Source organism: Phyllosticta citriasiana (assembly GCF_038021145.1).
Source record: "Phyllosticta citriasiana strain CBS 120426 chromosome Unknown IWZ02scaffold_2, whole genome shotgun sequence".
NCBI classification, from domain to species: domain Eukaryota; kingdom Fungi; phylum Ascomycota; class Dothideomycetes; order Botryosphaeriales; family Phyllostictaceae; genus Phyllosticta; species Phyllosticta citriasiana.
This window is the reverse complement of record NW_027117279.1, coordinates 974306-989953: the sequence shown is the minus strand read 5'-3', so window position 1 is coordinate 989953 and position 15648 is coordinate 974306. Positions and strand designations below refer to the sequence as shown.

Below are 15648 nucleotides of genomic sequence, written 5' to 3'. Positions count from 1 at the left end.
CTAGCTGCATAGATGTATGTTAGGAGACGAAGTAGATGACGCAATTAAGATAATGAAGCCCTCAGAAAAAGTTGCATTTACAGGATGGAAGACAAGAGGATGGAAAATCTTGAAACGAACGTTTGGACGACGGTCGCACAGCTGGGCCAGGGGCTTGCGTCATGCCGCGGCGGGGCTGGGTCCGCGAGTCTGGTTGCTCAAGCGGTGACGGCACGGCGCTGCGGCGATGGCGGTCGAGATGCTGGGAGGAGACATGCAGGTTGGTTGTGTGTGGTGGGTGGAGCAAGCAGCGGATTCGATCGGCGTCGTTGCCCCCCTCCCCCGGCGCCCTTGCTCGAAGCACCTTGGGGGTTATCAACGCGGGGAGAATGCACGGGGGACAGCGTGGGATGTGTGTCCCACCGAAATCTTTTTCGTACACACTCACACTGTAGGCGATTGGCGCGATCGTGAGGACTTGCTTGCCCTCCAGGAAACGGCAGCTGGATCATCCTGTGCGAGATGGAGGGCATGATGACGGCGTCAACTGGAGATTGCTTAGTCGGCGGTCGATAAAGCTCTCGGGCTGATGGTTCTGACGCAGCAGAGAGTTGCGACTAGGCCCAATCCTTGGCCGCTGATTCTGCGCCCATGCATAATACAGCTCTTGGGCTACCGGTGAGCTGAGGCTTGACCAGCCAGTCCCAGCGCGCTCTGATATCAATGCGGCTAGGGGCGCGCTGTGTCCTGGCCGTTGGCGTGCGACCGACCTCGCCCCGTACAGTACGTGGTCGATGGCATCCAAATCTGACTCAGGCCGTGGTCTGCGTCTGTGTGGCCTGGGGCACGTCGCCGCGCGCGTCCCGGTCCCTGAAGATCATCTCCCGACCCCGACCGACCGACCGACCCGACTCTCATCAACAACACCACGACGCCATCCGACGCGCCGACAACGCATCCATCCCAAGAATGTTTTGAACCTGCAGCCACCACACGACCACCCATCACTAGCAGCAGCAGTAGCCACCGAAACCCCCTCTATCTGCTTGCGCTACCATGGAGAACGTTGACATCCCCGACCTCGTCGAGCGCTTGGGCTCCGATGACGACTCTGGCCGCAAGATGGCCGCCTTCAAGTTGCAGTCCGTCATTGGCGACCCATCATTTGCCGATGTCTTTGAGGCAGAGGGAGGCTTACCCAAGCTGCGCTACCTCTGCCTCCACGCGCACGGTAACACGCTGGCTTACGCGCTGACGTCCTTTTCGCGCTTGCTGGAGCTTGACAAGGGCTGGGACCACGTCAACCAGGACCTCATTGAGCGTGTACGTCACGATCCCAACCTGCCCGCCATGGAGCCTCAACACGCTGACCGCTGTCGCTGCATCGCAGACTGTCGAGCTTGTCGTGAGCCAGCCACTAGTCAACATTCTCCGCGGCGCCATGTCCATCCTCGTTGCCATTGTCTCACATCCGTACTACCGCGCCGCGCCTGCCGGCAAATTTGGCTTTCGTGCCCTCAAGCCCGCCGTTGCCATCTACCCGCAGTTTCTCGAGATGCTTGTGGCCCGCCTATCTTCGGCAGACCATGCTCTTTGCGCCAATGCCCTGCAGCTGATCAACTCGCTCATGCGCGACGCCATCACCAACGACAGCGAAAACGAGTGGCACAAGTTTATCAAAAAGTTGCAGGATCTAGGAGTCATCTCGGCCGCATATGTTCTCATGCAGGGTTCCGCTCTGCAGGACTTGGCGCATCCTCTGTTTGAATTTCAGACCCTGAGCAAGGTGCTCTTGCGCAAGTGGAGAGACGTCAAGGTCGAGCTGGAGAAATCGGAGCATAGGCGCGCCCTCAAGGGGTTGCATCTGGCCAGCAAGCCTGAGCGGCTGCTGAGCACCAAGAGCAGAGACGGCGGCAGTAGAAGACATAATCCAGAAAAATGGCGGCGGCTGGGCTTTGAGAGCGAGAGTCCTGGGTGGGAGTTTGAACATACGGGATATCTAGGCCTCATGGACTTGTCCGACTTTGTTCGCACACACGAGGACGCATTCCAGAAACTTTTGCTGGAGCAGTCAAACCAGCCTGCAGAGCAACGGTGCCCCATTGCTCGCGCAAGCCTCGCGGTGACGACCATATTGTACGACCATTTTGAAGTTGACAAGTCCGACCACGATGACCGAGAGCGCTATGCCATTTTGGAGTCTCGCACCAATTTTGACCGTGCCTTTAGACCTCTGATACTGCAGTGGTCACGGCTGCACACCAGCGGCCTGCAAGCTTTCTTGCGGCTCTGGCAGGCTACAGGTGCAGAGGTCGAGGACTTTGAAAAGGTCGAGGAGCTGGTGAGGATACTGATTGAGCAAGTGGTGGGACAGGCCCCCCGTCAAATGGACCTCCAGGAAGTCGAGGACGAGCTTGCAGAGTATGACTATCAGAAGCTTCGCGAACTTCAGATGCAGCTTCTCGAACTTACGTATGAGGAAGCATGGGGTCAACATCTACGGTGAGTCTGCGCCCCGCCCCCGCTGAGTCGACAAGGATGGCTTTGGTCTAACGTGACTCTCCAAATGTCAGCCAAGTGAGAGAAGAGCTCAATCACGAGGCACTGCAATTTGTCAAGGAGCAGAGGATAAGATGTCTCCTCGCGGGAGCATGGTTTCCTCATACCATGGGATACCGGGAGGACACTGGACCCATCACCAAGGAGCAGTTGAACAGGACACACCCCACATCATGGCGCTATGCGCGACTCTCACATAACAGAAGATTCCTGCACTACGCAGATTTCCTCAACAAGACGGATCAGGAGCTCAGGCTTGACCAGCTGGGCAACAAGAGTAAGAGTCAACATCTTCGAACGAGTTTCGTATACTAAGTCACATACAGTCAATCTCGCAACCATATCATCCGTCGTATCCAATGTCAGCGCCAGCGCACCGTCAACGGCCTCATCGGCAACGACGCTCCGCGACCTGCCTAACACCACGTCAACCAAAATCACCATCTACGGCTACCCGCCCGCCGACACCCAACAACAACAACAACAGCAGCACCGCACGCACTCGCCAAACCCCAAGCCCTCATCATCAAAGCACCACGCGGAACCATCCTCGGCCGCCGCCTCGACGCACAACGGCACCTCCACGACGCAGCACCAGCACGCGGCCAACGGCTCCATCAGCGGCACGACGACGATGACGGCAACGGGCGTCTCTGGCAGCGCTGCAGCGACAGCAGCGAAGGAGACGGTGCTCCTGCAGCTGCACCCGCCGACGCACGTCGCGGCGTCCGAGTGGCTCGACGGCTTGCTCATGCTGCTGAACCAGCAGCCCATCACGGCCGACACGCACAAGCTCGTCCAGGCCGTCGGCGGCTACGGCCTAAAAATCCGTCTGCTCAACGTCAGGTTGGAGGATCTGCCGCCTGTTGGCGTTACGGGGGCAGATGGTGGGGAGATTGGTGTTGGTGTGGCGGCTGGGGCGGGCGCCGCGAAGGCTGGTGTCGAGTTGCCGAGTCGCGAGGGCCTTGATGAGGATTATTGGTATGACGTTGGTGGGATGGATGGGCCGTGAGCAGCGGAGTCGAGAGGGTGAGTAGGTAGGTGAGCGCAACGCGAAGGGAGAGGGTAAGAGTTGCCATCTCTCTTTTTCCTTGTACCTCTTCTTCTTCTGATGATGTTATTACTATACCGTCTTTTCTTTCCTTCACTTCTCACCTTCATTACAGCTTTGTCTTTATTTACAATTTTCACTTTTCCTCTTTGTTTTCTCTTTCTCATCTCACGCATATTCAAGACAGACGGGCGAGCAGGGAGACGCGCAGACGCATGGTTGGACACTGGGACACTTGGACACATGGACACATGGACACATGAAACGCACATACAGGGGGGAAAAAAAAAACGGTCGCTTGGTTTTGTCCATTAATTAATTGATCGGATGGATGGATGGATGGATGTATGGATTCTAGGACAGATACCCGCGCACGTACATGTAACTTGGTTTCTCCTTCGTTTGTATTCCTTTAATGTGGGCTATTCATGTATAAGCGTGTATCGTATGTTAGAGGGGGTTGATTACGCATGTAGGATTAGGGTGTACAAAGCCACACGAGAGCAAACAAGGCAATACATAGACAAAATGTAGATTACTGCGCTCTTTTGAGAAGCTTGTTGTTTGCAAAATCAAGACTCGTGTACTCACTCACTCATTCATCATCGTAATTGCTCAGCTCAACAACGCCTATGCTTCATGCACCAACCAACAACGTGACCATCCCGCTCCAGCTTCCCGTCCCTCTGCTACACGCGCCTCCAGCACACTCTGCACTTCTTCTCAAAAGATCCGCGATTCACAACCTCCCCCTAATCTTCTTTCCCGGACCGGCATCCTCTTCTCGCTCACCCGCATCGGCAGCAAGTCACCTCCTCGCCTCAACGGCGCCGCGCAGGTTGCGAATGACCTCGGCGGGATCGTTGGCGCCGAAGACGGCGCTGCCGGCGACAATGACGTTGGCGCCCGCGTCGGCCGCCTTGTCAATCGTCTTCTCCGACAGCCCGCCGTCGACCTCGACGTGCAGGTTGGGGTACCGCTCGCGCACGGCTGTTACCTTGGGAAGCTGGTCGGCCATGAAGGACTGTCCGCCGAAGCCGGGCTCGACTGTCATGACGAGGACCATCTGGGGAGGGAGGGGGCGTCAGTCTGATTTGACGGGTCTGAGGGTGGCGGGGTCGTCTTTGATTGGGAGGACATGGCTGGATGGGTGGATAGTGGGACATCTTGGCGCTGGAGGGTTCAGGGAGTGGACGAACGAACGAGCGGCGCATGTGGCGCTTAGATGGATGGACAGGTGTGTGTGGTAGCTGGGACAAGAGATCGCGCCCTGATGCAGGAACAATCTCTCGTCCCATACGACCGCGTCCCCACGTCTAAGCGCCGCGCCGCATACATCGCCTCCTCGCCGCATCGCGTACCTGACGCCCATGACCCATCCTTGACACTGTTGCGCCTCGCCGCTCCAGGGCACACGTAGAAGAAAGAGACGGGGAAAGCGCTTAAGCCACTTACATCCGGCACCTCATCCTTGTTCGGGTTCTCGAGAATGTCCCACAACACGTCGACGGGGGTCTTGGGCTTGATGGCGATGCCGGCCAGCATGCCCTCGTCGTGGATGAACTTGATGAGCTCCTTGGGGTTGGTCTTGGCGTCCGTCACGCCCGCGGGGCTGTCGGCGGCTGTCGAGTTGATCGCGGCCTCGTAGTGGAAGCAGTACAGGTTGCAGCCGGCCGATTTGAACTCGCGGACCCACTTTTTGGGCTGGTGGGCGTCGTCGTCGCCTGTCCGTTAGCCTACGTACTTGGCCTGCTCCAACTCTTTTCTGTTGCTCTTCATGAGACGGATGCGCACTCGTTTTGGGGAGGAGGAGCTATGGGAATGGGTTTGACGCGGTTTAGCGCCCGCATAGCTGGGGCGTGGTGGATCAATTGCAGGCTTGGTTGCTTGGTTGTTCGCTCGCTTCGAGTCGTGTGCCAGAATCGAGCTTCATGTCCGTACCTCAGCAATCATCATGTGGCAGTCAAAGGTGCCGCGGCCGTGGGCCTCCTTGGGCGGCTCAACGTGCCGCCTGATCTTGGTGACGACGGGGGCGCCAAAGGTAATGTTTGGCACAAAGTGGCCATCCATAATGTCGACGTGCAGCCAGTCGGCGCCCTGGGCAATGGTGTCGGAGCATGCCTGGCCAAGGGCGGCGAAGTCGGCGGAAAGAATGCTGGGAGCTATTATCGCGGGCGGTGTCATGGTGGGCGAGATGATTCGAGGCCTCGGTGGCTGGCAGCGGGAGAAGGCAGAGGTTTTTCGAAAAGTGATGATGGCGGAGAGGACGGGAGGCGCTAGGCTTGCGGGGTGACGTCGGTGGGGCAGCTCGGAATACCCACTGGTCAGTCATACTTCCTCACCTTTCGATAGAGCCTCAATGGTCTCGATCCATCAGCAGCTGTTGCCAACCAGCTTCGTCAAAGTCCACATGGCCAGCTTGCTTGCTAACCCGCATAGGAAATTCTAGCATCAATAGAACGCCTGTTGGCCGAGCCAAGTCCGTAGCTGCAGCGCCCGTCATTCGCGATTACAAAACAACTGCGCTTGGGGCGTCAAGAGTTCCGGCAGCAAAGCACCAGACTGAGGGCCTCCGTCGCCGGCATCATGTCCAAATCGACAGGTTGAGAAAGAGCTGTGCCTAGGACTGGTCGTCAGGCGACATGGCGCGAGGTCAAGAGAAAACCAGTCGTCCTGGTCTGAACAGTCATGGACCTCGCACTGCCGACAGCATGGCCATGCATGACAATATATCGACAGGCTCAAAGCAGACGCGACGGCGGTACTTTGAGAACTGCGACCGAGCTGGCCGCGCTGTCTTGCAGAGATTGGTTGGCGACTGTCGTGCGTTGCCGCCCAAATAATCACCACCCCGGATGCAGGTCGACGCTCGGGCCGCAGGCGCTTGCAGCTTTCGTTTGTGTGGGCCAATTGCGCCCTTCAACACCATGTGCTTGCATACATGCCCACTCGTCACCGTCGTACTCTCTGACGCCTGCTCCATCCTCAGTGGCTCTGTCCACCAATTTTCTGCCGGCCCGTGGGCTTCCCTGTCAACCGCCATGCTGTGCCCTGGTCAGGGCCACACAGGCAGCCAGAAGAGGCTCTCGCCTTGCCGCTGATCTTTGCCATGTTTCTACTTTGTTCCTACAGAAGCGCTGGCCTCGAGTGGTCGGAGCAGACTTTTTTCATGCATCCTGTAAGCCACCCGGGGCCGCAGCAAAGGTGTCTGCTCTCTTAACTTCCGCCGGCCCTCGACTGTGTGCACACTCCATTCCTTCTGACTCTTTTTGGATTTTGCCCATTCCCTCTCTTGTTTCTTTGTGGTTTCCGTTGACCGGACCTCGTCGTTCCTTGGCGTCTAGAATTCCCATCGTCCGTTGAACGGCCCCCCAGTATCTACGCCTCTAATAATATCCATTTCATACGCCTTTAACGAGACTCGAATCTCTGTTCAGAGCATCAATCTCGTCCGCAATGGAATACTTCACGCTCCCCGCCACGACTTACAGCCCAAGATTATCTAATACTCAAGACATGTCGTCCCCGCAGGCCCGGAGGACTACGATTAATACTGTAATCGAAGACTCGCCCCAAATCGACTCGGGCTACTTCTTCACTCAATATCCACCCGCCCCTCAAAGAGCCGCCATGTTCTCGACGAACCAGTCATCCCCATCTTACAGCGAAGATCTTCCGACCCCCAAAGCCCCAGTCCAGACGCGGCCTACGCAACCCGAATGGCCGCTCTCGCCGACTCCCCGTCACAGCATATCTCCAAAGTGGCGAAAGAATAGGGATGACCCAGACTTTGACTCGCTTTACGACCTGACGGATGATGATGTCGCTGAAGAGGTGCCGCTTAAGTGCTCCAACTCGGTCAAGAAGGTTGCAAGCGGATCCAGTAGCAACTCCAGCAGCGCGCGGTCGAGCCGATCAAGATATCCTTCGCTGGTCATTCCGTCCCCCTCCAACTGGCCCACCATCGAGAAGCTCCAAAGCGCCGTGTCTCCTGCGTCCTACGTACTTCCGGCATCGGGTCCAGCCAGAGAGGTGCTCAACATGTTGGCTTCGCGCAAGCTCCACAGCCCTGGGACTAACAGTGCGCCATCTCTCGATGGCAGTCTTTCGTCGGAGGAGTTGGAGCATCTGAGCTGTCCGTCAACCCCCGACAACAGCTCTGACAATGACAACGAGATCGATTACCTTGGCCCTGTGCAGCTCAACCACGAGGCTATGGAGACATTGCACCATCTTTCAGGTGACCAAGGAAACGCCAACGTGGATCAGGTCATTGAAGTCTTCGAGGGAGAGATGGAGCAACTTGTTGGTGAACCCCGTCGCTCTGGATCCGTCGAAAGGCTTTATGCTCCACAAGCTCCGCTCAGTCCAAGATCGGATGCGCTCTCAGCCCTTTCCATCCCATCTCCTGGTGGTTTTTTCTCCTCTCTGCAAGGTTCGGCACGTCACACCTGGAGCATTCCTCCACGCCAGCCGCATGGGGAGCCTGGACCCTCCACCTCTGTAGCCGAAAACTTCTACGGAGTGCCCTGGAGAGATGCTCCCAACGACATTGTTGAGCACGTGGTGGAAGTTCCCGCTGACTTTGGCAACACGGGAGAGCCTACGCCCTCCGGGCTTGATGGCCTTACTTCCCCGCTGGGTGAAATCTTGGAAATCAGACCAAGCGAAACGGTGTACGAGTACAACGAAAATTATGCCAGCGAACTTGCTCAGCTTGGACGCAAAAACCTGAGCCGGACCAGCCTCTGGCTCTCTGCCCAGGAGACTTGGCTCCAGGGAGTGCTGAGCCCAAGTTTGCCAACAGACGTCAAGCCAAACCTCGACGATGTCACTTCGCCGTCGAAGAAGTCTGTCCGTTTTGCCGATGTAGTGTTCCCCGAGATCACTGCATCGACACCTAGAGTTCCGACCAAGGACACTACGTTCCTTGAAGCCGTTGAATATCTCCGCGAGCTCAACGGCAAGGTCGACGCTTTTATTCACCGTCTTGCCCGCACAGAGGCAATCCACCTTCGCCGCCGCTGCATGCCTAAGGTCTTTCGCAAGCAGCTTCTGGGTCGTTTCGAGGTCAACAGCCCCTCTCACGTCCCGTCAAGCCGTCCCGTCTCTCAATTCTACGCGGACGACCCAAGCGAGCACAAGGAGCAGATCACCAGAGCTCAAAAGGAGCAGCAAGCACTTGAGCTGATGCGCCCCAACTTCTGGGTCCTCGAAGCCACCAGGCTTTTGCATGGTGGTCGCCTTCTCGTCTCTCCAGCATGGAAGGTTCTCCAGAACACGCGCGACAAGTTGACCACCCGCGTTCTGGACCTTGGTGGTCAGGCAGTCGGTGACTGGGGATGGCACGTCGCCCTCGACTTCCCCCGCAGCCGCGTCATCACTGCGACGACGAGCACTGCTCCGGACGCCTCCACGACTGTCAAGACTGAGGACGAGGAGCGCGAGGTTGCTGGTCCCTCGAACCACAGCCGCATGCTCGTACCCAACCTGTGGACCCTTCCCTTCCCATCAGGTCACTTTGATGTTGTCTCGGCGCGCTCCCTGCAGACAATTCTCCGCACAAGCATTCCCACCACCGCGAACCCTGACCGCTGTGACGAGTTTGACCTTTGCTTGCGCGAATGCATGCGCGTCCTCAAGCCCGGTGGACACCTCGAGTTCCGCGTCCAAGACGCCGATCTGTTGCACGCACCGTCGGGCAGCCGCGCACAGGCACTGTCCGTCGAGTTTGGCTTCAACCTTCTCACGCGCGGCTACGATGCCATGCCTAGCAAGACCTTTCTCTCTAGATTAGAGGGTGCCGGTTTTGGTGAGGTCCGCCGCATGTGGTCGGCCTGCCCCTTTCCACGCACCGCTGGCAAGTGGACCGAGAAGCTCAACGTCGGCGCAGACCCGTCAATGGAGGTGTCGTCGCCGCTCGATATGCCTGCCTCGACGCCCATGACCAGGCCTCGTGCTGGTACTACAGGAAGCAGGAGTTCTAGCTCCGAGACGGTCGTGCCGGAGCGCACCGTTGCCGGAAATGGTGAGTTTTTGCATGCTGCTACTCTCAAGCAAGATGCAGCTGTCGCCGAGTCGCAGCCTGCTGCTCCTGCTGTCCACTCTCGTCCGTCGGCCAAGCATTTCCGCAGCATGAGTGGCACTTCTATATTGAAGGTGTTGGTCGGCGGCGGCAGCCACAGCAGCAGCAACAACAACAACAACAACCACAACAACAACCAAGCCGTGCGATCCCCTCCCTCTCAGCCCCTCCCAACACCCCCACAGCCTCTTCCCCAGCAGCCAGCCGAGCCAGTAGTCGCCGAGAACAACAACGCCGACAACGACGACGGCGAGCCCTCGGGCTCGACGACCGACGCCCGCGACGTGGCCGGTCTCGTGGGCGCGTGGGCGTGGGAAAAGTGGCTGGCGCGGCTGCAGGCGCAAATGGCCAAGGAGCAGGAGCAGCAGGGCCAAGGGTTGGGCACGACGTTTGCGGCCGAGGACGCGGTGGCGCGGGCCATTGAGGAGGGCGCCAGGGACGGCGCTGCGTGGAGGATGCTCGAGGGGTGGGCGAGGAAGCCGTGGTAGACGGATGGTCGAGTGAGTTGTCGTAGGTGTTGGGGGAGAAGGGAAGTCAAGTGAAGTGTTGGGCGTTTTTGAATTTTGTCCCCTCCCACCCTTTTTTTTTTTTTTTCTCTCTCTTCCTCTTGTTTCTTTCTCGCGATGGTGTGTAGGCAAGTGTTGGGATCGCTGTTGTTTGATGCGACTGGTTTCGCGCTGGCATCCAGGCACATACATACCTTTACCACTCTAAACAAACAACACGAAACAGACAAAAAAAAAGAAAATACGTTCGGTTCTTGTATATATTATGATTGGGGCCGATATGCTTTTCTCCTCTTGCACTCGTGGTCGTCGTCCGCCGTCTTGTGACAAAGCTGCTATTGGTTTCTATTGCCAGCAACACCCTGTTGCTGGCTTAGATCCAGTTCGCTCATTGATTGACGGCCACGATGACATGAATGCACGCACGTTCGGCTTCTTGCCTGTCGCCTGTCTGTCTGTCTGTCTGTCTGCTTGTCTGTTCGAGTGTCATCATCCCGTTAGTCAATCAGTCAATCAACCAGTCAATCAATCAACCAGTCAGTCAGCCCTACCCATCGGGCCCATCCTGCACATCCAACCGACCGGCAAGCTACAGGCAGGTAAGCAACCATAATCCCAACCCCATCCTCCCAAGCGGACCATTTACTCCTCCCTCCCTCCCTTCCTTCCTTCCTTTCTCCCAGCTACCCAAGGGCACTGAGGCCCCGTCGTTCCGTTTGTTCTCCGCAGTATGCCTCGTCAGCATATGCATGGCCCCGTGCATGCAGGTAGGCAGAAGGAAGGTACATGAAAGTCCGGAGAAAGGGGAGAAGGAAAGGAAAGGGAAGGAAAGGAAGTAAGGCTGATCTGAGATGAGATGAGATGAGATTAGCTTCGAAGACGGCGGCAGACAGAAGGGCGAACGGGTTAAATTGATGGATTGGTTGGTTGGGTGAAAGGGACAAAAGTGCGCAGAAGGACGAGCGGGTGGTTCTGGTAAAGGTGTGGTCGATGGAGAAAAATGTCTCTTTGCCTGTCAGTCAGTCACCGGTGCCACTCCTATCATTCCACTGGTCCAATGCTTCTCTCTCCGCACGAACGAGAAATTCCCTCACTCTCTTCATCGTCGTCGTCGTCACCATCACCGTTGTCGTCACCGCCAAGCCAAGGCGCTCACCCCTTTCACACACCAAGCCGCAAAACAAGCCGTTTTGATACTCAAAAAGGGAGCAGCGTGGCAGAACGACTTGCTGGATATGTGTCTATGTATGTGTCGTGGTTGGATCCGACCACCCATCCATGGCGGCGAAGCTTGCCCGCAGACCGGTTCCGGTGCCGGCGGGAGTCGAGGGGGGAGACCGAGTACCTCCGAATGCAAATGTTTGCAACTAATGTCTATTTTTGATGTGCATGGATAAAGTTTGTTTAGGGTGAGAGAGTGGATGGATGGATGGATAGATGGATGGATGATGGATGATGGATGGGTTGATGGATCGCGTGAAGCAGCCAACGGCGCGCGCCCGTCTCAGCTTGAGCTCCTTCAGCCCTATCCGTCCGTCTGGGACCGCGGTTGCATCGAGGATCAATACACACATACACACATACCAAGCTACTGGTCGAGCCCGGGTCGTAGATGTTGAGCTGGAAGGGGAGGGAGAGAGCAAAGCGCGTAAGGTAGGGCGGTGGTGGAAGGGGGATGCATGTGTATGGCTGGACGGGTGGCTGCAGAGTCCAGTCGGCCGCAAGACGGGACGGACAAGATCTTGGGCGACGCGGATGATGACGACTGCCAATTCCAGGAGGCCAGGTCGGATTATGGAAATGGTCAGAAGAAGAAGAAGAAGAAGAAGAAGAAGAAGCGTCAGCACTACTGGCACAAACGTCTTTCAAATCCTCTCGAGCTTGTTCAACCCAACTGTTGGCGTTCTTATCTGCTCCACCATTCCTTCTCTCACTCTTAATTGAGAACAGCACGAGTGAACCTCGCAGCGCTTCCTGTGACGTTTCGCTGACGTCCAGAGCCATCAAATCAATTGAACCACCTGTCAGGCCTCTTGTCCGTTTCACAGCCTCTTCCCCTTCCTCTCCACCTTCAATCTTTTGCTGCTCAGTAATTACAATCGTCGACGCCTTGACACGCGCACCTCTTACTACTTACAACTCCTCCTCCTCTTCCTCCTGCCCCGCGTAAAATATACAACCACCACCACGGCATTCCTCGACCACATCCCATTCCACAACCGACCACCCGCCCCCGTCAAGATTGCAAAAGGTTGCACCTCCAACCTCACGGATTGCAATTGACCTGGGATAAATCCACGACAATTCCAATCACGCAAGAACCGCTCCAAACAAATCCGTCTCCTCCACATTACTCGCAACAATGTCTCTGTCCATGTCGCCGTATTCGAAACCTCTGTCTTTCCTCGCCTTCTTCACTGCGACCTTCATGCTCTTCCTGCTATGCGCATCTCCCGCCTCCGCTCTCGCCGTGCCCTCTGCTCCCGCTCGCGCAAAAGCTCTGGCTGCTGTCTCTAGAGGTGCGTCATGGTAGATTTCTCGCAACGGCAGCAAGCTGACCGGACCACAGAACACACCGCGGACTCGACAACACACTCGCTCCCCATAGCCGTGCCCGGCTCCAAGAACCTCCCCTTCGAGCTCCCGCCTTGCGAGGACGAGGCCGCCTGCGCTGAAGCTTTGTGGCGCGCTGGAGGCCGCGTCAACGCCCATGCCAAGGAAGAGGCCACCGATGACGAGACCCGCCACGCCGCCGCCGGCGGTGGCAGCAGCAGTCGCGGCCGCAATCGCAACACGGCTTTGACGGAGCAGTTGAACGGTCGTCGCAGGCCGTTCGAGGCCCCCGAGTGGAGTCGCATCTTCTGAACCTCGCCCCGCGCCAATTCGGGCGATTGAGGTGCTGTTTTTCTTTTTCTTTTCCCCTCTCTTCCTGTGGAAATGATATGAGGGAATAAACTGCCGTTCTGGTTGCTCGCTTCGCCGGGTGAACAAGAAGTCAGGTACATGGGGACTGGAGACTGCTGATGCTGAATGACACGACGTATGAAGGAATGAGATGGAGTTCAGGTTTGCGGAATTCGATCGAAGCACGCATAGTTTAGGTGGGAAAGAGGTCGACCGATGAGAGTTGAGTTCCAACTTGGACAATGGCAGAAAGTTCTTCTCGGTATATAATTCGAAGGCGTTGGAAAGATGAATCGGACTTGTCGAATAAGAGATATCGCCGTGAAAAGGGCGGTACGAAACAAAGTAGATGATAGGAAAAGTAATCCCACCAGCCTACCAGTTACCGTGCTGCTTGTGTAAGGTTGTTAGCCTCTCGTTCCCCAAGTCCTCTTACCACTGCTCTTCAAGACTTGGAATGCCAAAAATAACATCAGTCGCCCTATCATTCTGCAGTCACGGCCTCATGGTAGCGCGAGGCTGCTAAACCTATTTCTCGTGTTTGATAAAACATCATGTGTCGCGTTTGAATGTGGTTTTGCGGCGCGCAGTCGACCGACATACCTGTTGCTGTCGTGCAACAATGGGCGGGAGGCTTGAAGTGGAATGCTCGTTAGCACAATGCCTTGAAGACAGCGAAGTAGAAAGTGGCGGGGTGTAAGGCATCAGAAATACCACTACATTGGTGTGCAGACACTGCCCGGCCTTGTGGCACGAGCTACGCTACCGGATTAAAATCTCATCATGCAAAGGAAACAGGATGTTGGAAAGTTGTGGGAGAAGAGACATACCTTCCTCTTGAAAGTATGCAATCCGCGATTCATCACCGAGTAATGCTGGCCATGCCACACCAAGACACCAACGTTGAGATGGCTTGAAAGTGGTAATTAGCACTGAGCCAGAAAGACGCGCAAGCTTCGTCGCCTCAATCTTCAAGACTTTCAGAAATACTGATACAAGGCGGAATCAATGCTGCTTGAGGGTAACATGGGAGCGGCTCATATATTCCGGAAATGAGTTGGCATCAAGTCCAGGCGCTGCGTGCTGTGCATGCAATGGGAAGGAAGCGCAAAGAGAACGAACCTTTGGAACGAAAAGTCAGAATGCTGATCTGAAAACATTGACCGCCATAATGGAGACGGCATCGAAGGTGGACTCGACTTACCCAAACTCCCGCGGGACGACATGCTCCATAAGTGCCAGTGCGGAGTAACGGAGCCTATGCCCGCGACTGGGAAGGTCCTTGACGTGGACAACTTTGTCTCGAGCACATGCGTCTCAACTCGCGTGGATTGTGGTCGAACACGGCGCGAGCATTCTGCCATGTGTTCGACCACGACCAGCGAGCAAAGTGCATTCGAGAAGAGTCAAAGTTGTTTTCCCAGTCGTCGCGCAGATTTAAGACCTAGGTTGCGATAAGTGGTGACAGTCTTATCTTCACGTGACTCCGTCCGCCCCGGCCACGCGCGCATCATCGCAAGCCCAGACACAGCAACACCAAGCTGCCACCCACTAGACCACCTTCTTGACCACCGCGAAGATGCTGTTCTTCAGGTACGCCTCTCCCAAATACTCCATTCCTCGCGACACCTCCCGCCTTGCACACCCGCCCAGCCTCACCCAGCGTTCGATTCCTCCAACCAGCTCACGATTGCATCCATTTACTGACTGACCACTCCCGTGGAATCACCACAGCTTCTTCAAGACCCTCGTCGACCATGAAGTGACGGTCGAGCTTAAGAACGACATTTCGATCCGCGGCACGCTCAAGAGCGTCGACCAATTCCTCAACATCAAGCTCGACGACATCCAGGTCGTCGAGGAGCTCAAGTACCCGCATCTGGTACGTCCGTCCGTCCTTCTCCATATTCAGTCGACCGATTTCCCCCCCCCTCAGCAACCGCGGTCCCCACGTTCTTCCTTTTGCAATATCTTGCGCACGCAATTGGTTGTGGGCATGGATGGCACTTTGCCTGTGTTGGAAGTTCCAGTCGCGCAGCAGCGGCGGCGGCGCAGGGGCGCAACACAGCGAGCAGCATTGAGAGTACAAAACTTACGTCGCGGCGGTCTATAGAGCTCGGTCAAGAACGTCTTCATCCGCGGTAGCGTCGTGCGCTACGTGCACCTGCCCGGCGGCGCCGTCGACACGGCATTGCTTGAGGACGCAACAAGAAGAGGTAAGAAAGGAGCCGGCCACCCTTCCATTACATCCCCTCCTCATACACATGCTGATTCCTGCGCAGAAGCTGCACAGGCATCGGCAAAGGCGAAGTCGACGTAGGCGAAGTCGGCGTGAGCGGGCGGCATGGAAAATTGCGATTTCCCTGAGTTGGAAAGAAAGGCGTTATGAGACTTGCGATATCACTACAACGGAGGAAGTCGACGGCCAGATGAGAGGACAGGCCAAAAGAAGAAGAGGGTCCAGACGAACGATACAGTTTTGGACGTGAACACTGCCAGCGTGGAGAGCCTGTGGAAAGCCTCTCAAACCTGTAGACACCCCTTTGGGAGTGCAGATGGTCAGG

At 56.4% G+C, this 15648-nt stretch overlaps 5 protein-coding genes across 5 annotated transcripts; 4 read left to right on the top strand and 1 right to left on the bottom strand.

Annotated features, from left to right (window-relative positions):
- Nucleotides 1-693: 693 nt before the first annotated feature.
- On the top strand, nt 694-3886 carry IWZ02DRAFT_128135 (ELMO/CED-12 family protein). The gene is made up of 4 exons (XM_066761592.1): nt 694-1302; nt 1370-2481; nt 2553-2815; nt 2865-3886. Exons 1-4 carry the CDS (start codon nt 1036-1038, stop codon nt 3548-3550), a joined length of 2328 nt encoding a protein of 775 aa, XP_066626081.1. The 5' UTR covers nt 694-1035; the 3' UTR covers nt 3551-3886.
- An 87-nt stretch (nt 3887-3973) lies between these two features.
- Nucleotides 3974-6002, bottom strand: IWZ02DRAFT_128117 (Ribulose-phosphate 3-epimerase-like protein). The gene is made up of 3 exons (XM_066761591.1): nt 5531-6002; nt 5045-5293; nt 3974-4655 (listed from the first exon to the last, which is right to left on the bottom strand). The coding sequence occupies exons 1-3, from the start codon at nt 5771-5773 to the stop codon at nt 4398-4400; spliced, it is 750 nt and encodes a 249-aa protein (XP_066626080.1). The 5' UTR covers nt 5774-6002; the 3' UTR covers nt 3974-4397.
- A 1103-nt stretch (nt 6003-7105) lies between these two features.
- Nucleotides 7106-10162, top strand: IWZ02DRAFT_370667 (uncharacterized protein; the record flags this gene model as incomplete). The annotated part of the gene is made up of 2 exons (XM_066764516.1): nt 7106-9496; nt 9872-10162. 2 exons carry the CDS (start codon nt 7106-7108, stop codon nt 10160-10162), a joined length of 2682 nt encoding a protein of 893 aa, XP_066626079.1.
- A 2175-nt stretch (nt 10163-12337) lies between these two features.
- Nucleotides 12338-13309, top strand: IWZ02DRAFT_128004 (uncharacterized protein). The gene is made up of 2 exons (XM_066761590.1): nt 12338-12699; nt 12750-13309. The coding sequence occupies exons 1-2, from the start codon at nt 12543-12545 to the stop codon at nt 13043-13045; spliced, it is 453 nt and encodes a 150-aa protein (XP_066626078.1). The 5' UTR covers nt 12338-12542; the 3' UTR covers nt 13046-13309.
- A 1354-nt stretch (nt 13310-14663) lies between these two features.
- On the top strand, nt 14664-15404 carry IWZ02DRAFT_467516 (uncharacterized protein; the record flags this gene model as incomplete). Its single annotated transcript, XM_066768561.1, has 4 exons — nt 14664-14677; nt 14819-14966; nt 15198-15300; nt 15367-15404. The coding sequence occupies 4 exons, from the start codon at nt 14664-14666 to the stop codon at nt 15402-15404; spliced, it is 303 nt and encodes a 100-aa protein (XP_066626077.1).
- Nucleotides 15405-15648: the final 244 nt, after the last annotated feature.

Coding starts and splice junctions, on each gene's coding strand:
- IWZ02DRAFT_128135 (XM_066761592.1), top strand. CDS start 1,036: ATGGAGAACGTTGACATCCCCGACCTCGTCGAGCGCTTGGGCTCCGAT. Junction 1,303..1,369: donor ACCAGGACCTCATTGAGCGT/GTACGTCACGAT, acceptor GCTGCATCGCAG/ACTGTCGAGCTTGTCGTGAG. Junction 2,816..2,864: donor TGACCAGCTGGGCAACAAGA/GTAAGAGTCAAC, acceptor AGTCACATACAG/TCAATCTCGCAACCATATCA.
- IWZ02DRAFT_128117 (XM_066761591.1), bottom strand. CDS start 5,773: ATGACACCGCCCGCGATAATAGCTCCCAGCATTCTTTCCGCCGACTTC. Junction 5,294..5,530: donor GCCACATGATGATTGCTGAG/GTACGGACATGA, acceptor GACGCCCACCAG/CCCAAAAAGTGGGTCCGCGA. Junction 4,656..5,044: donor ACAAGGATGAGGTGCCGGAT/GTAAGTGGCTTA, acceptor CTCCCTCCCCAG/ATGGTCCTCGTCATGACAGT.
- IWZ02DRAFT_128004 (XM_066761590.1), top strand. CDS start 12,543: ATGTCTCTGTCCATGTCGCCGTATTCGAAACCTCTGTCTTTCCTCGCC. Junction 12,700..12,749: donor TCTGGCTGCTGTCTCTAGAG/GTGCGTCATGGT, acceptor ACCGGACCACAG/AACACACCGCGGACTCGACA.